Source organism: Danio rerio, chromosome 25, assembly GCF_052040795.2.
Source record: "Danio rerio strain M-AB ecotype USA chromosome 25, GRCz13ab, whole genome shotgun sequence".
NCBI classification, from domain to species: Eukaryota; Metazoa; Chordata; class Actinopteri; order Cypriniformes; family Danionidae; genus Danio; species Danio rerio.
In genome coordinates, this window is record NC_141045.1 from 6,729,739 (window position 1) to 6,753,978 (window position 24,240).

At 32.1% G+C, this 24,240-nt stretch overlaps 2 protein-coding genes across 4 annotated transcripts in view; one reads left to right on the forward strand and one right to left on the reverse strand.

The window, feature by feature from the left end:
- Window positions 1–538: 538 nt before the first annotated feature.
- Window positions 539–24,240, reverse strand: part of LOC147830765 (uncharacterized) — an 80,749-nt gene continuing 57,047 nt past the window's right edge. For all 3 annotated transcript variants that reach the window (XR_015526058.1, XR_015526053.1, XR_015526056.1), the window contains one exon: window positions 539–619. The gene's annotated coding sequence lies outside the window, so the exon portion shown is untranslated. The remainder of the gene's footprint in view (window positions 620–24,240) is intronic.
- On the forward strand, window positions 2,513–22,288 carry c25h12orf75 (chromosome 25 C12orf75 homolog). The gene is given in 5 exon segments (NM_001302783.1): window positions 2,513–2,646; window positions 10,932–10,956; window positions 15,602–15,637; window positions 15,731–15,810; window positions 21,683–22,288. Coding segments are annotated over 5 exon segments (189 nt in total). The 5' UTR covers window positions 2,513–2,603; the 3' UTR covers window positions 21,688–22,288.

Here is a 24,240-nt window from a genome sequence, read left to right on the forward strand (position 1 = left end):
TTGCCTAGTGGAAGACAGGAAAAAAAGACGGAGATAACGTTATACAAGGCCTGGGTAATCATCAACAAAAAAAAACGACTGCATTCTGACAGCGAACTGCACCTGTACGGCGGGGTATGTGAACATACACATAAAGGTAAAGTTGGTTTTATATTCGCACATTCAGACTTTCTCCTTATTAATATAATTTCATAAAAGTATTATTTGCAAACTCTAAGTAACGAAATCATATTAGCAGCCAATGACTATCAAAGAACAACATGTTCACAGTCAAATAAACAGTGTTAGTGTTGTTTTCAAGTCACACTTGCAGGTTATTTCAATAATATTCAAAGTGCCGTGGTAAACAATATAGGGAGTGTGTCACAAGTTGTCACTGAATGAATTTGTGAATATAAAACCAATTTTACCTTAATAACATTCCATTCTTAGCATTCAGTGTCCGCAGTTTAATCAACCATATGTAACTGTTTATGCTGAAACCATTGCTGCAATCAAAAATGGGTAATGTGTATGACTCAGCATAGCGTGAACTTACCTGATATAACATGACAACTGCAGAGTCAAGCATTTTTAATTAGGTCGTCGCTTCATTCAGCTCCCTTTCAGCCAAAGATGTCTGCAGTTGGCATTAAAAGCAGTGTGGTGTACGGTAAATATTACGTTTTCTATTTTTCAAATTTGGCATCCTACCGCACAACACAACATGTTTACAATTGCCAGCGATCTCTTTTTGCAACCGGGAACCCATGTGACGTCATGTGTGACGTAGGTTGGTAATTCATCTATTATAAATGAGCTGAAACTTTATTATCATGTTATGTTTCAACTGATTCTTCCATCTTACCTTCCATAATATAAAATCAAGTCATATATAGGTTCAGAGATGTTTTCAGTGCTCTTTAAGTGTGCCAACACATAACAATATTAAGAGGGGCGTGGTTAAGAATATTGTTGCAAACGCCGTCAAACTGACGTCATCAGAGAATAACTGCCAGTCCAAATGAGTAAGCAAATCACTGTCAAAATTTCACCAGCAGGTCATACTTTCGTGGAAATTGTGTTATTCCCATTTCTCACCACATAAATGCATTTTACGGAACAACTCTGATATTAGAATTAGAAATAAATCTATTTTTCTATCTACGTGGTTTAACAGAAATATAATTGGGATTCTCTCAATTTTTGATAAGTCCGGCAAGTTTTGTCTTATGAACAATTTATGTCTAATAATAATTTTCCATTACCTTTTAAAGAATTTAATGCTGTGCAAAAAGCAATTCCTTTAGGCCTAATTCAACTTATAAAACCTCATTTAATGTTTAATGAAAATGTTATTAAAGAACCAGAGCTGATATTAAATGGAATTAGTCTATTTGACAAAAAATTTAATAATAATTATATTCGACAAATTTTTCAAAATAAAAAATATGATGTTCCTAAAGGCAAATTTTTACTGGGCATCCTTCCTTGACACAACAGACTGGAAAAAGCCTGGCTATTACCTCATAAGTACTGCATTCCCAATAAAACAAAAGAGGTTAATTTCAAAATTCATCATAAAATATACCCAGTGAATGGTACTTTGGCAAAGTATTTGGAGATTGACAGTTCATGCACATTTTGTAAGAGTGAAGACAAAACGCTGATTCACATATTTTTTTCAATGTGAAAGCACAAAAACCTTTTGGAAAAGCTTATATCTCCATATAGGTAACTACATTGCTTCTTCCAGACTCTTTCATCTTCAAGATATCATTTGTTATTAAAAAGGTAAAACTGATAAATCAGAGAATTACATTATTCATTTTTTTATTTTGTATGGAAAATATTTTATTCACAAACAAAAAAAATTTTTTTGTTTTTTTTTTGCCTTCTTTTTCACATTTTTTAATAGAAATTGATGTTTTAATTAAATCTCTTAGACTAGTTAATAATAAGAAAAAGATTCTTAGTTTTTTATGATAAATATTATGGAAATAGCATGGATACATAGTCCTCCTGTATTTGTGTTATGTATGTATATGTTTAAACTTATTTATTTATTTATTTATTTTCTTTTCTCTCTTTTGTTTCTCTTTTTATTTAATTTTTAAAGTTTATATTGTTTATCCTGATCTGTTATTATCATTGTGTTTTTTGTGTAAAATTGAATTTTGTATGTTTGTTATTGAAGTCAATAATAATAATAATAATAATAATAATAATAATAATAATAATAATAATAATAATAATAAAAATGAGTAAGCAAATGCTGACTTTAATTGTGGATTACCAAAAACAGTTTTTTATTTTCAGTGGACTAACTTGCACGGGTTTATTGTTCACAAAGAGATCGACAATGTGCGCAACTAAAATAAACATAGTACATTTTGATTATACACGAACTTAAACTAAAGTCCAATCACACCTCCGCCCCGTTTCCACAGCAGCCTGTCAGGGTGGAGGAAAAGCGCGGCGGTCATGTGAGGCTCGAGCATCTCTCTCTCTCTCTCTCTCTCTCTCTCTACAGAATGATAGAGGGAGCTCGTGAATCACATCATAGTCGTCCTCCCCTCATTCGTCCTCTCCAGCAGACACCGAAAAACTGCGTTCATGCCAAAATGGGATGTGGAAATTCCTCCGCCACGAGCACGACAGCCGGAGGTAAGTGAGCGGGAGCGTGTGCACGAGTCACTGACACGCGCGCCGCTCTTTATCAATGGAAGAGTGCGCGGGTGAAGTCAGACACCAGATTTAGCGCTCGGTTTGTCTTCAGACATTCGATTTCGGCTATTAAAAAGTCTCGTTTATTATAGCAGGAGGAAGGATGTGGAGGAATGTGGAGGTGAAGGATCTGACGCCTAATAAATCAGTCATGGAGATTCCGTCCCTCGCGTCTGATACGTATTCAGGTCAGATCTGCGCTTGTAGACTTAATGAGGAGAGAGCAGGAGAAAATGAAGACGAATCAAATGAGATCTGTTTAGCATGGAAATTGTTTCTCTCAGACTCGGCGTTGACAGGAGCGCTTTCGGGAGAAGAATCGGCTAATCATTTTTCTCTAACTAGATATTCTTCTCAGAGATCTTGAATATCGACTGTACACATTTGTAAAATTGAGGTTAATTCCAAGTCAGCAAATGTATGTAATAAAAGAGTGAACAGATGTTGTTTTGTTGTGTTTTTAAAGGTCACAGTTAATGTTAGCGCATCATCATAACCTTATTTTGTAGCCTACTTAAAATATTGCATTCTTTGAACATAATTATGAAGGTTATCATTCAGCAAACATAAAAGATGTTGAGCGTGCTGTTACTTAGAACATTCTGTCAATATTTATGAGGACGTTCAAGTAGAACAGCGGTTAATGAGGACATTCTAAAAATGTTCTCACAATGTTTTCTCTCATAAAAATGACATAACAGCATTCCTTTGAATGATGTTCTCTGATTTTTTTAGATGTTGTAAGAACAATATAAACATTAAGAATTATAAATAATTCTGAAATTGTTCTTAAGCGTAATCTCAAAATTATATGATCGTTCAAGTACGAATTTTGAAAATGTTCTTGGAATGTTTCCTCTTAACATCATGACAAAAAAAAAAAAAAAAAAAATATATATATATATATATATATATATATATATATATATATATATATATATATATATATATATATATATTTATATATATTACAAATAACATCAAAAAGACATTCTGAATCAGTTGAGTCAAGAGATTTTCACTCGTTACTAGTGCAACGTTCAGAAATTATGATTTTCTCAGATGTTTTGAGAATATTCTGGTGTTAACCATTAAAGATGCTCTGAAAATGTGATTATTTGAATGTTGTCTCCTAAAAAGAAGTACAAACATCATATGTACATTCCAGACATGTCCATCGCAAAATAATTACTCTTAATGCTATAAGAATGTTTATAAAGACATTGCAAAAATGATCTCAGAATATTTTCCCTCAAATTTATATGCAGAATAAGAAGAATCGACTAATCGTTTTCCCTTACTAGAGATTCCTCCTAGATCTAAACTCAGAGATCTTGAATATCGAATGTGCACATTTGTAAAATTGAGGTTGATTCTCAGTCAGCAAATATATGTTCTAAAAGCGTGAACACATGTTGTTTTAACAGGTCACAGTTAATGTTAGCGCATCATTCTGACCTTATTTTGTAGCCAACTTAAAATATAGCATTCTTTGAACATTCAATAATTTATTTTCTATTCGGCTTAGTCCCTTTAATCTGGGGTCGCCACAGCAGAATGAACTGCCAACTTATCCAGCATATGTTTTATGTAGAGGATTTAGATTCAACATTCAGCAAACATAAAATATGTTGAGGGTACTGTTTATAAAAACATTCTGTCAATATTTATGAGGACGTTCAAGTAGAACAGCAGCTAATGAGGACATTCTGAAAATGTTCTTACAATGTTTTCTCTCATACAAATTCTTGTGCGTAATCTCAATGTTAAGCGAACGTTCAAGTACGAATTATGAAAATGTTCTTGTAATGTTTCCTCTCAACATCATGAAAAATATATATATTTCAGTGCTTCAAACGTTCATGAAATCAAAAATACATCCTGAATCTGTTGAGCCAAGAGATTTTCACTCATTACAAATGCAACGTTCAGAAATGATGATTTTCTCAAGATGTTATGAGATCATTCATCAAGTAGTAATACTTAAAGATGCTCGGAATATGTGATTATTTGAATGTTGTCTTCTAAAGAGAAGTACAAACATCATTTGTACATTCCAGACATGTCGATCTCAGAATAATTTCTCTTAATGTTATAAGAATGTTTATACAGACATTGCAAAAATGATCTCAGAATATTTTCCCTCAAATTTATATGCAGAATAAGAAGAATCGACTAATCGTTTTCCCTTACTAAAGATTCCTCTCAGATCTAAACTCAGAGATCTTGAATATCGACTGTGCACATTTGTAAAATTGAGGTTGATTCCCAGTCAGCAAATGTATGTTCTAAAAGCGTGAACACATGTTGTTTTAACAGGTCACAGTTAATGTTAGCGCATCATTCTAACCTTATTTTGTAGCCAACTTAAAATATAGCATTCTTTGAACATTCATTAATTTCTTTTCTTTTCGGCTTAGTCCCTTTAATCTGGGGTCGCCACAGCAGAATGAACTGCCAACTTATCCAGCATATGTTTTATGTAGAGGATTTAGATTCAACATTCAGCAAACATAAAATATGTTGAGCGTACTGTTTATAAAAACGTTCTGTCAATATTTATGAGGACGTTCAAGTAGAACAGCGGCTAATAAGGGCATTCTGAAAATGTTCTTACAATGTTTTCTCTCATACAAATTCTTGTGCGTAATCTCAATGTTAAGCAAACGTTCAAGTACGAATTATGAAAATGTTCTTGTAATGTTTTCTCTCAACATCATGAAAAATATATATATTTCAGTGCTTCAAACGTTCATGAAATCAAAAATACATCCTGAATCTGTTAAGCCAAGAGATTTTCACTCATTACAAATGCAACGTTCAGAAATGATGATTTTCTCAAGATGTTATGAGATCATTCATCAAGTAGTAACACTAAAAGATGCTCGGAATATGTGATTATTTGAATGTTGTCTCCTAAAGAGAAGTACAAACATCATATGTACATTCCAGACATGTCGATCTCAGAATAATTTCTCTTAATGCTATAAGAATGTTTATACAGACATTGCAAAAATGATCTCAGAATATTTTCCCTCAAATTTATATGCAGAATAAGAAGAATCGACTAATCGTTTTCCCTTACTAGAGATTCCTCCTAGATCTAAACTCAGAGATCTTGAATATCGACTGTGCACATTTATAAAATTGAGGTTGATTCTCAGTCAGCAAATATATGTTCTAAAAGCGTGAACACATGTTGTTTAAACAGGTCACAGTTAATGTTAGCGCATCATTCTAACCTTATTTTGTAGCCAACTTAAAATATAGCATTCTTTGAACATTCAATAATTTATTTTCTATTCGGCTTAGTCCCTTTAATCTGGGGTCGCCACAGCAGAATGAACTGCCAACTTATCCAGCATATGTTTTATGTAGAGGATTTAGATTCAACATTCAGTAAACATAAAAATATGTTGAGCGTACTGTTTATAAAAACATTCTGTCAATATTTATGAGGACGTTCAAGTAGAACAGCGGCTAATGAGGACATTCTGAAAATGTTCTTACAATGTTTTCTCTCATACAAATTCTTATGCGTAATATCAATGTTAAGCGAATGTTCAAGTACGAATTTTGAAAATGTTCTTGTAATGTTTCCTCTCAACATCATAAAAAATATATATATTTCAGTGCTTCAAACGTTCATGAAATCAAAAATACATCCTGAATCTGTTGAGCCAGGAGATTTTCACTCATTATAAATGCAACGTTCAGAAATGATGATTTTCTCAAGATGTTATGAGATCATTCATCAAGTAGTAACACTTAAAGATGCTCGGAATATGTGATTATTTGAATGTTGTCTCCTAAAGAGAAGTACAGTACAAACATCTTATGGACATTCCAGACATGTCCATCTCAGAATAAGTTATCTTAATGCTATAAGAATGTTTATAAAGACATTGCAAAAATGTTCTCAGAATATTTTCCCTCAAATTTATATGCAGAATAAGAAGAATCGACTAATCGCTTTCCCTTACTAGAGAGTCCTCTCAGATCTAAACTCAGAAATCTTGAATATCGACTGTGCACATTCGTAAAATTTAGGTTGATTCCCAGTCAGCAAATGTATGTTCTAAAAGCGTGAACAGATGTTTTTTTTAAAAGGTCATAGTGAATGTTAGCGCATCATTCTAACCTTAATTTGTAGCCAACTTAAAATATAGCATTCTTTGAACATTTATTAATTTTCTTTTCGTCTTAGTCCCTTTATTAATCTGGGGTCACCACAGCAGAATGAACCGCCAACTTATCCAGCATATGTTTTATGTAGAGGATTTAGATTTAACATTCAGCAAACATAAAAGATTTTGAGGGTACTGTTTATAAGAACATTCTGTCAATATTTATGAGGACGTTCAAGTTGAACAGCGGCTAATGAGGACATTCTGAAAATGTTCTTACAATGTTTTCTCTAAAAAAATGATTTCATAACAACATTCTTTTGAATGATGTTCTCTGATTTTTATCGATGTTGTAAGAACATTCAGGTATAATAAACTAAAGGACATTCTGCAATTTTTCTCATGTGTAATCTCAATGTTATGCGAACTTTCAAGTACGAATTTTAAAAATGTTCTTGTTTCAGCAGAATGAAAAAAATAATAAATAATATATATAAATTTTTTAAATGTCTTTAACATAATTTTTTTACCTTTACTTGAAAGATCTTTGGGAAACCAAGAAAAAATGAGTGTTTTTTTGAGTGTACAGTATGTAATTTGTGTCTCTATTTCAGAAGAAACCAACTTCATGCTTAACTGAATTATACTTGAGTTAATAACAAGCGATATTTGAGTAATAATTGTCCATAAACAAGACTGATGGACGTCAGATATCAGATGTGAGAACAGCTGGAGATGATTCAGCCATCGCCATAGAAGCCGGCAAATGGATTTAAATGCGCATAGATTTCGAAAAAAGTGAATCTGATTCCATAATGCATCACTGGCTTCTCATTGCGATGCAGAAACAAGCTAAACAACGTGAAGTTGGGTTAAAAATAGAATTAGCCTTGAGTGTGAGAGAGAAAGTGATGAATGATTGACAGGCGAGGTGTCAAAGTGGCAACATCTAAATACCCAAACAGAGGAACTCGACCCACAAAAAGCACATTTTAATGCTCAGATAATGCTCATTTGGAGATTGTAGTTTCATATGCTGTTTTCAAGACCGCTGTTTTTTTTTTGGATTTTCCCAAAATAGGATTTAGACCTATTTAAGGCCAAAAAACATGTTCATTTTCCCATTGCATAAACTGTAGTGTCAGCTCTTTTCTCAGAGTCAGAAAACTCCGCCTTTCAGAGTCTGCACTTCACTGATTGGTTAGAGGCACTACTGTTATGATTGGTCGGAAACCAAATGATCATTAGCATTTCTGAATATTTCTTTACTTGTAAACACAACAGTACTGATCACATCTGTTTTACTGTATCAGTTTGAGTCCTCATCCTTTGAAAGTGTTTTTGGAAAGAAGACTCCCGAAAAATCGAACTGTTCCAGGCCTCATCTATAACATTGTTTGAGGGTCAAAATAGATGTTTGTGCGGGCTTTCAGTGAAGATTGCAGATTTTGCATTATGCAAATGTGTTACGTTTGTGCAGGAAGTATGCTGGAATTGTTAATGACTTGAGCTTTCAACTGAACCACTCATGACACTGAGTTCATCTTAAGTTGATCAACCAGCGGTAATAATCCATAACAGGCATTTGTCGGTTAATAATTAATCCTCTTATCATTTTAACATTAAAAAACAAACATTTATATATATATACTTAATTCTCTTTTTAGGCTGATATAAACGATAATAGAAAAAATCTGCATATATCGGCTGATAACTAATTTTCTTATTGGGCTGTTATAGTCAATAATTTAAAAAATCAGCATTTATCGGCCGATAACTAATTTTCTTATTGGGCCGATATAAACGATAATACAAAAAATCTGCATATATTGGCCGATAACTAATTCTCTTATTGAGCCGATATAGTCAATAATATTGAAAATCAGCATATATTGGCCGAAATAATCAATAATAGTAAAATTTAGCATATATCGACTGATAACTAATTCTCTTATTGGGCCAAAATAAACAATAATATAAAAAATCTGCATATATCAAATGATAACTAATTCTCCTACTGGGCCGATATAAACAATTATAATAAAAATCTGCATATATCGGCCGATAACTATTTCTCTTATTGGGCCGAAATAAACAATAATATAAAAAAATCTGCATAAATCAGGCCATAACTAATTCTCCTATTGGGCGGATATAAACAATTATAATAAAAATCAGCATATATCGGCCGATAACTAATTCTCTTATTGGGCCGATATAAACAATAGTATTAAAAATCAGCATATGTATCGTCCGAAGACTAATTCTCTTAATGGGAAAACATAAACAATAATTTTAAAAATCAGCATGTAAATAGCCTGATAACTAACTGTCCTATTGGGCTGATGTAATCCATAATATTAAAAATCAGCATATATCCGCAGATAACTAATTATCTTATTGCTCCGATATTAACAATAATATAAAAAATCAGCATATATCGGCCGATAACTAATTTTCTCATTGGGCCGTTTTAAACAATTGTATTACAAATCCGCATATGTTGGCTGATAACTTATTCTCTTAATGGGCCGATATAAACAATATTATTAAAAATCAGCATATATCGACCGATAACTAATTTTCTTAATGGGATGACATAAACAATAATAATAAAAATCAGCAAATATTGACTGATAACTAATTCTTTTATTGGGCTGTTATAAAGAATAATATTAAAAATCTGTATATATTGACCGATAACTGATTCTCTTATTAGGCTGTTTTAAACAATAATATAAAAAATCTGCATATATCGGCCGATAACTAATTCTATTATTGTGCCGATATAAACAATAATATTAAAAATCAGCATTTATCAGCCAACTTTTTTATGCACATTTTCAAAATTTAGGCACATTTTGGCATTCCATCAAGCATTTTTTTAATGCGATAACCCAAAATGCTCATTAAATTAGGTGGATGCAAACATAGCTATTGACTTTATAAATAACAAGGACCTTAATTTGAGCTATAAATCTGAAATAAAGAAAATAAAGAAAAAGTCCCCTACACTCAAAACGTGACTTTTGCTGCTTGTTTAAATTACTTGTTTAAAATGAGTTGAATCAACACAATTATTTTGTGTTGTTTTTTGTTTTTTTGTTTGTTGGGGAATTGTTTTATGTTCAGTTTGTAAAAACTACTACGTTAACTCAATCGATTTGTGTTGGGACAACATGATGTAATTGTGTGGAACCCAGCATTTTTAACAGTGTACATCTTGGATGACCTGAGAGTGATTAAATGAACAGCCAGTTTTTTATAAACATATGCTGCCGTTTCAAAATGAGAAGTCCACAACTGAGATATTAAAATTGTCTGTATATCAAAAACAACACATAACCAGGTTGCCTGGATACATTTCCTGACTAGATAAAACTGACATGGATTCTCAAATCAGAACAAAAACAAAACAAACAAACAAACAAAAAAAAAAAACACCCAGATTGTTCAAGTTCCACATTTACTCTGCAAGGACTGAATCCTCGAAAAACAAAGAGCCTAAACAGAGTTTAGTGAGTGGAGTGATGGCTCCAGGCACTGAGACTGTGTAAGAGAAAAGCCAGATATTGAGAATCGCTACTGTGCTTTCTGTCTTAAAGGGTGAATAAAGAGACACTGCACAAATGAACATTTGTGAGCAAAGAACTGAACTGCAGACTGAATAAAACTCCTGCAAACATTACTCCTGTGACCTCGACAATCAGCAGCGAGAGAAAAAATGTGAGTCTATATGGTTGATTTCTCTCTGGACTCCCTATTCTACAGTTTTGCAGTAAAAGCTTTTCTAAAGTTAACTTACCGTGATTACATTGCGCAGATGCTTTTATCCAAAGTGACTTATAAGGGAGGATAAATAAAGCACTTCAAATCAACAGGGAGTAGCAATATATAAACGCAACACAGGCACACTGGGAAAATGTTCCCAGAGATACATTTTTGAGAACCGAGAAATAAGTGCTTGTGGGTAACCAATAAAATAACCAATAAAAGTGGGCTGATAACCAATGAAGCACAAGTTTAGACCAAAAAATACATCATAAAACCACTGTGGTGTTTAATGTGGACTTAAACCTCTTTTTTTTTCTTTTCCAGGTCCTGCAGAGGTGGCCAAAGATGTGTGAGTAATTTAATTTATAACATATCCAAACACACCATCTCCAGCAATATGAGAATGAATGTCACGACTGCCTGTCCCCCTCTGACCGACAGAACTTAATCATAATTACCATGAAATTTTTTTAGAAATAGTTATTATTACACAAACATATTCACATACACAAACACATACATACACAAACAAACACATACAGTACCCATTCACATTTACATAATTGTTAAAAAATTGTAATAATAATCATAATTAATACCAATTATTATTATTCATAATTAAATAATTACAATTATCAGATTTACATAATCATCAGAAATTAATCATAATTATAATAATATTTAATAATAATTAATTATTAATAATAATTAATTATTAATAATAATTAAATAATTATTACAGTTACATAATTATAGAAATTAATCAAAATTAATAATAATCATAACAATTAATTATTGATCACAATTAAATAATCATAATTATTACATTTACATAATAATTAGGAATGAATCATAATGAATAATAACATTTAATAATAATTTATTATTGATTATAATTAAACAATCATAATTATTATAGTTACGTAATTATTATAAATGAATCATAATTGATAATAATATTTAATAATAATTTATTATTAATCATAATTAAACAATCATAATTATTACAGTTACATAATTATTATAAATTAATTATAATTAATTGTAATCATAAGTAATAACAATTAATTATTAATATTAATAAATTACCATAATTATCACATTTACATAATTATTAGCAATTAATCATAATTAATAAATAAATTATAATCATAATAAAATAATTATAAATATCACATTTACATAATCATTAGAAGTGGATAATGATTAAAATTAATTAATTAAACATTATTAAATAATCATAATTATTACATTTACATAATTATTAGAAATTAATAAAAATTGTTAACATACTAATAAACACACACACAAACACATACAGTACACACTCACACATTTATCCAATTAGAAATAATCATAATTAATAATCATAATTGAATACTCATAATTATCAAATTTACATTATTATTATTAATAAGCATGTAAAAACACAAACATATACACACATATACAGCACACACACATTTACATATGCTCGCACACAGACACAATCTCTTACACACAAATACACATCCACACACTCACCGAAATATATATATATATATATATATATATATATATATATATATATATATATATATATATATATATATATATATATATATTTACTTATTTATTTATTTATTTATACACACACACACACACACATATACATATATACTCAGACAGTCTTGCACAAACACATACACAGTAAAATAATAATAAAAATAATGAAAAATAATGAGTGAAATACAAACACATGCACTAACATGCAAAAACAACACACAAACTCGCAAGCACAAACACACAAAAAACTAACAAACAAATGCAAACATCGACACACACGGCTTGTTTTTGTAATTTGTGAGGACATTTCATAGGTTTCCATTGTTTTCACACTGTACTTTTGTTTACTTTCACCATACACACTGTAAAAATGCTTGGTTTCACAAATTCTTCATATTGTACCTAAACACAAATCGATTAAGTAATCGTTATTACAAATTTAATTGGATTGAACATAAACAATAAAGTTGTCCCCAAAAAAACTTATGAATTGTGTTTTCAACTCATTTTAAAGTACAAGTGAAATGAAATCAAAACTAACCGTATTGATTTTGTTCGCTCACACTGCTAGTTTTGTGGTGAACACTTATATCTGTGCATGCCACTAAGAAAAAAAACAATGTTTCGCCTTGTTATCTTTAATCTGAAAATGCACTGTTTGTTTTCAATTAAATTCCCTGATTAGATCTGTCTGAGGTTTTTGGGCATGGCTAACATACTTAACCACGCCCCTCCAACTGACAGTTTTAACAACAAGCAGAAATGGTGAGGAGGAGGAGTCTGTTAGATTGTAATAACTCTCCCAACCCCCTTTCCAGACCTTTATGAATGAAATGTCTACTTTACTACATCCAATCAGCTCGCAGCAGAAAAAACAAGCCCCGCCCACTTTCTCATTTAATATTCAGTTTCTCTAGGAACTGCGTCACAATACAAGGAAAAAATGGTTGCAGCTTCCTGTTCAAGCAGACTTTAAATAAGTTTAAACAAACTTAAACATAATTTAGACAAGCAGCAAAGGTAAAAAAATCTTACAAGTGCACCAACCCAGCCCCTAAACCCAAATCTCATACTGTGAGACACTGTGCATTTTTACTTTCTGAAAAAAAAAACTCATTCTCTATTATTTATAAGCCTGTTGAAAAATAATAAGTCACCTTCTTCTTGTAAAACCTATACACAGAGATGTATAGTAACTAAGTAGAACTAATTCACTACTGTACTTAAGTACTAAAAGGCTGTATCTGTACTCTACTGAAGTATTTTTTTCTCCTACTTCCACTTTTACTTCAGTACATATTTTCGATGAGTTTAATCGATCTATTTACTCGGATAGATTTTTTATGTGCTGCATTGTTACTCGTTACTAGGGGTGTCAAAATTATTGATATCGATTCAGTAATAGATCATAAGCGGTTATTACGTACTGACGTCATTTATCTCCTAAGCGCAATGTCGCAGTAGAATTCTATGGCGAAGGAGGTGAGGTCCAGTAAATAACGCTACGGAGAAATGCTGTAAAACTCCATCATTACCTCTCTCTCTCTCTCACTTTGGACATTTGACCCGCTGGCCTGTTTGTGAGGTAACTTTTCCTCTCCTCTCGGCTTTTAAAGCGATACTTGTGGATCCTGACACAAGCGTGCCTGAGGTGCGAGTTTTCTCCACTGTGTCTATTATGGATTACCTGTGATAACCGAGTATTATGCGCATACAGACTGTAACCGAAGCTGTTCTTCCCGCCATCGGTGAACAGCGCTTTTATTTCTAAAGCTAAACGCAGCCCTTTCTGTTGAGCAGGTGAAGACAGTAACCAATCATAGGGGTGTAAGACCTCGCCTGTCAGCGCTCAAAAAGCAAGCGGGATAATATTGACATTAGTTTATTTGCTGTAAATGCTCATGCTGTCTTCTGTGCATGTGTTGGTGTTTTGTTTGATACATTCAGTTTTCTTTGAGCAGGTCAAATTAAAGGTACAGTTCATATATCTTACTGCTGTATTAAAGAACAAAATTGTATTACAAATAATATATAAATATGAACATATTTATAGATTTTAATAAAAATATAAAAAAAAATCGAGCATCGAGATATCGAATTGGACCAAATCGATGACATAATAATCGTAACCGAACCAAACTGTGAGAGCAGTGTAGATTCACACTTGTTACAATTATAAACCTTTTTCTTGGCTGCTGCATGGAGGGTGCCACAGTGACCAGCGTCTTCTGGTAGAATGTTAAGAACTTCTGTTTACAACTGATAATTTGCGACCCGAAAATGGGTTTCAATAGCGCTTTGAGTGGATTACGGAGTGTTTTTGTGAAACACAACTTTGAAAGGTGTGTGTTAAAGCTGTTATAATCTGTCAGATCTGTGGTTTAAGCGTGAGAGAAAAACAGTATCGTAAGCCATGTTTCTTTTCGTTCTGCTTAATCACGTGCCCAAAAAAGATGTTTAAAACAAACAAAACAATATGATGTCTTTTGACTGCTTTCTTTAATAACTACATTACACAATACTTGTCTATTTACTTTCAGCACTCGAGTAGAACATTTTGAAATAAACTACTTGCAATATTTAAGTACAAAAAATGTTGAATACTTTAGTACTTCCACTTAAGTATGGTGCTTAAAGAGCACTTCAACTCCAACTCAAGTCACTTTTTGATACAGCACTTGTACTTTTACTTAAGTCTGGGTTTCTAGTACTTTATACATCCCTGGTCATACCCATGTCACTCTATACATGTTTGTGTCCTGATATGTCACACACACTCACATGCACGAACACATGACTCAATCAATCGCCCTAATCCAGCAAAGCACTCTGCAGCCTCTGTGGTCTCGATGAGCCCCCGAGGGCCCACACAAAAACTAGCCAATCAAAAACCATCTCCCCCCTCAGCAGAAGCAGATGACAGGCGACCCGCACCGGAAAAACGCCTGAGTGTGTTTATTTATGCAGATCTAGACTTCTGTTGGCCATCATGAAAGAGTGGAGCTGAATACATGCTCAGTGTGGAACATTCAATGATTTTCCACACTCAAATAACACGCTGTCACACACTTCAGCATATTTTTTTTACGAGATAGATACTAGTATTCAGTTTAAAGTGACATTTAAAGGCTTAATAGGTTAATTAGGCAGGTTAGGGTAATTAGGCAAGTCGTTGTATAACAGTGTTTTGTTCTGTAGACAATTGAAAATAAATATTACTATAATATTGACCTTAAAATGGTTTTTAAAAAATTAAAACTGCTTTTATTTCAGCTGAAATAAAACAAATAAGACTTTCTCCAGAGGAAAAAAATATTATAGGAAATTTTGACCATGAAAATAAATCAGTAGAGTAAAAAAAAAGAAAGAAATACACAAAAAAAGAGCATAAACTGTTATTTGAGGGACTTGTGTCAATCAGAGACACTCTTCATCTTGTCTTTCTGCAGGACGGAAGAGCCGTCGCCGGACGACGAGAAGCGGAGGTTAGCCAGAGCTGTATAATTATGAATATGATAATGATGTGCATGTGGACAGTGAAAATGATGATAACGAGGAGCTGAATGTGTTTTGAGCAGGAACTACGGTGGAGTGTATGTGGGTCTTCCTGCTGATCTGACTGCAGTCGCTGCCAGTCAGTCCAAATCAACACGCAAAGGTGAACTACACATGCACAGATTAATAACAAAAGAGCAGCACGGATGGTGTACGCTGTGTTTGTTTTTGTTTTTTTGTGCTTTTTTATCAGCCTAAATGGTTATATAATAAGCTAAGTGTCATAATTATAATAATTCAATATTTTAATGATATTATTTAAAGTTGAATCTAAAATATATATATATATATATATATATATATATATATATATATATATATATATATACCCATTTTTACTTAATAATTACATAATATATAACTTTTTTGTGTGTTGTGCTATAATTGAATAAATTATTTAATATTATAGTTATTATACAATTGAATACATTATTTAATATTAATAGTATATATATATATATATATATATATATATATATATATATATATATATATATATATATATATATATATATATATATATATATATATATATATATAGACACACACACTACACATTTTTAGTAAAATATGAAATTGGTTGGTATTATAATTTGGTATTATAATATTATAAATTGGTTGTTAATTTTTGGTATTATGTCTGGCACTTGTCATTATGTATTACTTTATTTTTGTAACAAATGTTATTTTATTGAATTATAGCATATTCCAAAATATACACACAAAAAGGTAATACATAATGACAAGTGCCAAACATAATGCCAAAAATGTTTTCATATTTTACTACAAATGTGTATATAAAAATATATTCACCAGGCGCGCAATTCTCCTCAAATGGAAACATGTGTCCCCTCTATCATCTGAACACTGGATTAAAGAGGTTCTACATTGCATCTATCTTGAGAAACTGATATATGGTTTTAAAGGATCACTGAATTCCTTTAACAAAGTCCCATACTGTCCGTCATTGAGAACCTTAACATTTCAGGACCTGCTGACTAGAATTTCAAAAGGGAGAAAGAGAGACTTTTAGTATTTACTTTACCTTTTCTTCTTTCATATTTACCCAAATATTTATTATACTTTTTATTTTTTTACTTATTTATTATTTAGTTTATAATTTTTTTAATTTGCTTATTATTTATTTATCTGTGTTTTGATTCATCTTTGTGTACTTACTGAAGGCCTCAGAAAATGTGGGGTGGAAGATGGGAGGGATGGTGCATAGAAGGGGCTAGAAAAATTTTGATTTAGAAGTTTTACAGTTTTCTTGTAAAAGTTTTCTTATATATATGTATGTATGTGTGTGTGTATATATAAATTAATTATATATATAATTAATATATATAAATATTTATATATATATAAATTAATATTTATATATATCATTCATATCAATTATAGCACAACACACAAAAAATTATATATTATGCAATTAGTAAGTAAAAATATGCGTAAGTATATATAACTTTAGATTATATATGCACTTTATATTATTTATATATATATATATATATATATATATATATATATATACACACACACACACATAAATATATATATAAATAAATATATATATATATATATAAATAAATATATAAATAAATATATATATAAATAAACTGCATAGTTGCATTCGTAAAAACTGCATTCTCGACTAAATTAGCCTCATTATGTTGCCTAACAGCAGGAATATTTGTCAAACTGTGGTGTCTCTCTGCTTATATATGGGCGGAGTAATACACAAAGGTGAAGAGGCCTTTGTGTGCTGTTACCAGCAAAATATCTCACGGGTATTAGCCAATCAGATTCAAGAACCAGACAGAACTGTTGTATAAATAAATAAATATTAAAATCAGAATTATTAGCCCTCCTTGGATTTTTTTTCTTATTTTAATATTTCCCAAATTATGTTGAACAGAGCAAGGTAATTTTCACAGTATGTCTGATAATATTTTTTTTCTTCTGGGGAAAGTCTTATTTGTTTTATTTCAGCTAGAATAAAACATTTTAAGGTCAAAATTATTAGCCCACTATGGTTATACAATAACTTGCCTAATTACCCTAACCAGCCTAGTTAACCTAATTAACCTAGTTAAGTTTTTAAATGTCACTTTAAGCTGTATAGAAGTGTCCTGAAAAATATCTAGTAAACTATTATATACTGTCATCATGACAAAGATAAATTAAATCAGTTATTAGAAATGAGTTATTACAACTATTATGTTTAGAAATGTGTTGAAAAACATCTCTCTGTAAACAAAAATTGGGGAAAAATATAAACAGGGGGACTAATTATTCTGACTTCAACCGTTTATATTCACTTACTACGTACAATTGTTACATATTTAGATATTTTACTTATATAAATTTGTACATTTTGTCAATAAATAAATAAATAGAGTTTATGATATACATTGTAATCTTACTATTGTAATTAATATCTATTATTTTTATATATATATATATACATATATATATATATATATATATATATATATATATATATATATATATATATATATATATATATATATATATATATATAAGTATCTATTATCTTTCGATTTAACTTGATTTAAATAGTATAAATGTTTCCTGGTGGAAAGGTCGACATCCCTAATCAACCGCTGTATAATCCCAGTCTTCAGAAGCTCTGCTCTGATGAATAGAGTGCAAATAAAGTCATTATTTCTCTGAAAAGACATTGGCTTCTCTATATGCCATTATTCAGCCATATACATTAACAGACAACAGCGTATAACAACTAATATGTGCAAATTACCCTTCAGGTTATAATGCGTGTTCGAGAAAAAAGGATGATAAAAAAAAATCTCACGACAATGCGGTCGTGATGAAGGGCTGTAATGGCTTGACTGATTACCCATAATAACCCTGTGTTTGCCAGAGCAACAGACTGCGGTATTACATTTAGATTACACAGCACAACATTACCGCACGACTCCAGAGAGAGAGACTTCACGCTGGATCACATCATTACCGTGAAAAAAAAACGGATCTGAAGGGTCTCGGAGTGTCTATAAAAGCAAATCAGCGCATTTATCAGTGTTCTTAAAAAGACGGCGCACAAAAAAAATCTGATTTGCTGTTCATTTACCCACCATCAGGTCATCTAAGATGTAGGTGACTTTTTTTTTTCTTTAGCAGCGCATTAAAGATCATTTGGAGCTGAAATCGTAGTAAAATCCATGGTAAAATCAGTGGCACGTTGTGAGTAAAAAACACACACAAACAGGCCAAACTAAATGAATATATGTCTCGTTATACATCTTACAAAGTAAAACTATTATTGTGTCCAAAAAACAGCATTTACAACATTCTGTAATGAAAAAAATCTTGTTTAGCATGTCGCTATAATGAATTAGCATTTCTTTAGCATGTTTTAGTACATAGCTAACATGTTTTACTATGTTAATGTTAACACTTTGTTATTGTTAACATGAATGAGCATTTTGTTTTAACATGTTGCTAACTTTTAATATGCTGCTCTCATGAATAAGCATTTTGCTAGCATGTTTTAATACATAGCTAACATGTTTTACTGTTAATGTTAGCATTATGCTATTCTTAACACCAATAACCATGTTGTTTTAACATACTGCTAACATGTTTTAAAATGTTGCTAGCTTTTAGTTTGTTTCTATAATGAATTGGCATTTTGCTAGCATATTTAGTATATGGCTAACATGTTTTACTATACGTTATTGTTAACACTATGCTATTGTTAACATGATTAAGCATATTGCTAACATGTTAAAACATGTTGCGAACTTATAATATGCAGCTATAATTATTTAGCATTTTGCTATCACGTTTAAGTACATGGCTATAATGTGTTACTATGTTATTGTTAACATAAATAAGCATTTGTTTGAACATATTGCTAACATGTTGCTAACTTTTAATATGCTGCTATAATTAATTAGCATTTCTTTAGCATGTTCTGGTAGATTGCTCACATGTTTTACTATAAGTTAATGCTAACACTATGCTATTGTTAACATGAATGAACATGTTGTTTTAACATTTTGTCAAGATGTTTCAACAAATTGCTACCTTTTAGTATGTTGCTATAATGAATTAGCATTTTGTTAGTGTTGGAAATTACAGAACCCAGGCCAGGAGACTTGTTTCAAGCTAGCATGTTTTAGAACATGGCTAACATGTTTTACAATGTTAATGTAAAACTATGCTATTGTTAACACATTGCTAACATGTTTTGACATGTTGCCAACTGTTAATGTGCTGCTAAAATTAATTAGCATTTCTTTAGCACATGGCTCACGTGTTTTACTATATGATAATGTTAGCACTATGCTATTGTGTACATGAATGAGCATGTTTTTTTAACATTTTGCTAACATGTTGTAACCTGTTGCTAACTTTTTGTACGTTGCTATAATAAATTAGCATTTTTGCAAGCATGTTTTAGTACATGGCTAACATTCATTCATTTTCTTTTCGGCTTAGTCCCTTTATTAATCTGGGGTCGCCACAGTGGAATTAACACACATGGCTAACATGTTTTACTAGGTTTATGTAAACACAATGTTATTGTTAACACGAATGAGCATATTGTTCTAACATGTTGCTAACTTTTAATGTGCTGCTAAAATTAATTAGCATTTCTTTAGCTTGCTTTACTATGTTCATTTTAACACTATGCTATTGTTAACATGAATGAGCATGTTGTTTTAATATATTGCTAGCTCTTCATATGTTGCTATAATTAACATTTCGCATTATTACATGGCTAACATGTTTTACTATGTCATTGTTAACACGAATGACCATCTTGTTTTAACATTATGCTAAAATGTTTTATAATGTTTTTAATGATGTTTTAACTTTTAATACGATGCTATGATTAATTAGTATTTCATTAGCATGTTTTAGTACTTGGTTTTAGTACTTTAGTACGTGTTTTATCAAGTTAACATTGACATTGCTGACATGTTGCTAACCTTAGGTTGCTTAAACATTTTAATGTTGTGCTATTTTGCTTAGCATTTTGTTGACAAATTATTATTTTGCTAATAGTGCGTCACATTCAGTATTCTAAAGTCTCATAAATAATGTTTAGCATGTTTATGGTCACACTTCATTGTAGCATGACCTGTATTTAATCTAGCAACTAGATTTCAAATCAAAGACACGTGTACAAACGTGGTTTGCATATTAATGCAGCGTTGTCTTTTTCTGAAAAAGAAACACTTACTATACCATATTTGTAGTACACAATGTAGATTTAACATTACTAGCATGAACTAACATGTGTGTGTTTGAAGATTTAGCATGCTGCTAACATGTTTTAGGGCATGGTTAATGTGATTTAACATGTTAATGACATGCTAACACAAATTAGCATAACACGTTGCTAACTTTTAATATGTTGCTAACACATTTATCAGTTATAGTTTAGGGCTATTTGGCTTGACATTTTGTCAGCAATTTAGCATTTTGCTAATGTTTAAAGTCATCTTCAGTGACTTCAATACTTCCCCAATTAATATAGCAGCAAAACTCTTCCATTTATCATGCATTTATTGTGTGTTTTTTCCATATTGCTGATTGATGCCCTCATTTTCTGTGCTAGTCAACAGATGTTTATTGCAGACTTTCAGATAAAACAACATAGAACAGACCGTCAGCTTATTTTATTGTGAGTGTTTGTGAACAGCAGGTGCATGTTGTGCAGATTTTCTGATAAGAGTCCCGTCTGCAAAAAGTCTGTGTTGTGTGTGTATGTGTGTGTGTGTGCGTGTGTGTGTGTGTGTGACCAGTCACCTTCTTCCTAATAACTTAATTAAAGCTCTTCAGAGAAGACAGGCACACTCTTTATTACACAAGTCTTTCAATCAGCGCCGTCTGCTGAAACTCAAACCAAATGTAAATGTCAAGATTGCTCATGTTGGATAATAAACACCAACAGTTTTCTTCTTCTTCTTCTTCAGAGTGAAAGCAGATCAAAGCTACAAATATCAGATGGGATATACAACAGATATTCAAGGATGGAGCTGTTTAAACAGGATGACATCATCATGACATCATACAGAGGGATTCTGTTTGGAACACTGAGCATTATTGTGACTGTGAATGTAGGCACTGTTGCCGTGGTAACCGATGACCTCTCACTTCTCCGGGATTCACCACGGCAGGGCATTTCCCAAAATCTGGAGACGCGATCAACTGTACATCTCTGCAATAACAGACTATTCTCTGCTTTTTTTTTCTTAGAGGAATATGTTAGAATGCTGTATTTTACATGTGTACGTATTGGGGTGGAATAACAATGTGGTCAAAATGTTTAGCACTAACATGACTAGCGATGTTGAGGTGACTACTATATGGAAATCTGATGTGAATATAGACTAGTTTTCTTATACACTTTGATAGTCGCATCACTGTTGCAGTTAACACACGCGTATTAGCATTTACTAATGCAAGAGTTCTTATATTTATTCTATTTCAGGCTGAAGACCTGCGATTGTACGATTAACATTTTTAGTGGTTCATGTCAATTCTGTATATGATATTAAAAAGTATGAGATTTTACGAAATTGAATCTGGAAAAATGGTCTATTTGCATCTACATTCACAAAAAAGCCATAGTTTACTTGGGTATTACGACTTCTGAGGATCGATAATTGCGTAGACGCTTGGTATACTCACTTGTTTTGCTGATCAAACTTTCCTAATGTAACTGTAAACCAAATGTTTTTTGTTTTTTAAAGGGGTGGTCCACTATGATATCATATTTTAAACTTTAGCTGATGTGTAATGTAGCTGTGTGAACATAAACAGCATCTCTGAATGTAAAAAGTTGTAAGTTCAATGCAATGGGAGACCTTGGTTTTTACAGAGTTAGCTTAGCAAAGCCTACAATGAATGGATTTTGGGGACTACAAAGAATACTTCCGCCCCCTGTGAGAACACAAGTTCGTTTACTGCGCATACAAACTGCGCAGGTAAGAGCCGTGGCCAGAGGCGATGTAACGTTATAGTAGAGATGAAGCTAAAAATGCGTCTAAACACTGCAGTTTCCACAGAGCTTCGTCTGTTTTTGTATTTGGGCTTCCAAAGGACACGACACAAAGACAGAAGTGCTCACAGTTCAATATTAATTATGTTCCAGAGAATTATAAAATACACAGCAAGCATGATTTGACAAAACAGCTTCCAGAATCTCTCCCAGTTCAGTGCTGGATTCGGCTAAAATCTCCTCAAAGCAGAAGCTGTAAGCTACAACCTGTAAGTGTTTATATTTGTTAAAATTGATCATGACATGTCGGCGCAATAGCCTAGTGGTTAGTGCGTCGACATATGGTGCAATAGCACATCAGGGCGTTCGAATCCCGGCTTGAGGACATTTCCCTACCCTACCCCCTTCTCTCTCTCCAACTTCGCTTCCTGTCTAAATACTGTCCTATCTAATAAAGGCAAAAAGACCAAAAAAAAAAAAATTTTCATAACATATACAGTGTCTAGCGTTAACGATATGCTGTAGCAACGATGTAAACAATGTGAAATGCTACGTTTGTGGGTAAACGATTTAGCTACAAATTCATATTAATCAGTCAAACTGCTGTAAACACACAATCCACCAGCACGTTCGTGTCTCTTATGTGTGTGCGCACAGGACTGCATTGATTGTCTTCAGGCAGCTTTTCCATGCGTTTCACGTCTCAGATAATGAAGTCGCAAAAGATATGTGGATGATTCATCTTGCATATTCCGGATACATATGAAAGCCGTCGTGTAACGCACAGAGTTAAAAAAAATACAGGTTAGCTTACCTGACTAGTGTGGCAGCAGAATAATAAATCAAGGCTCACACAGGTCGCATCCCACATCTTGTGCTTTATTCTTCTGTCACGATATATTACAGAAAATAACTTAATCCACGCATCAGAGAAAAAGAAAAAAAAAATCCTGTGCGCATGCGCTTGTTACAGAAAGTTCACACATTCATTCACACACACACACACCCATACACAGCAGCAACTGTGAGAAAATTTTGTGAGAGTTTTTCAAAGACGACAAGTCAACTGAATGATGTCTCAATGAAATGTTCAGATAAAATGATTAAACAACACGGGCGTCGCTTTAGCCCTCCTATTTTTCTATTCAACCCCCTTAAAATATGATCATATCACCCCAATTTTATCCTCCTTACACTGGCTGCCTGTTAAGTTTGGTATTGAATTTAAAATATTGCTTCTTACCTATAAAGCTTCAAATAATCTAGCTCCTGTTTATCTAACCAACCTTCTGTCTCGCTACAAACCAACTCGCTCTTTAAGATCTCTAAACTCAGGGCTTCTGGTATACCTAGAATAGCAAAGTCGAGTAAAGGAGGTCGAGCCTTCTCATTTATGGCTCCTAAACTTTGGAATAGCCTTCCTGATAATGTCCGAGGCTCAGACACACTCTCCCAATTCAAAACTAGATTAAAGACCTATCTGTTTAGTAAAGCATACACTCAGTGCATCACTTAGCGGATTTCCACACA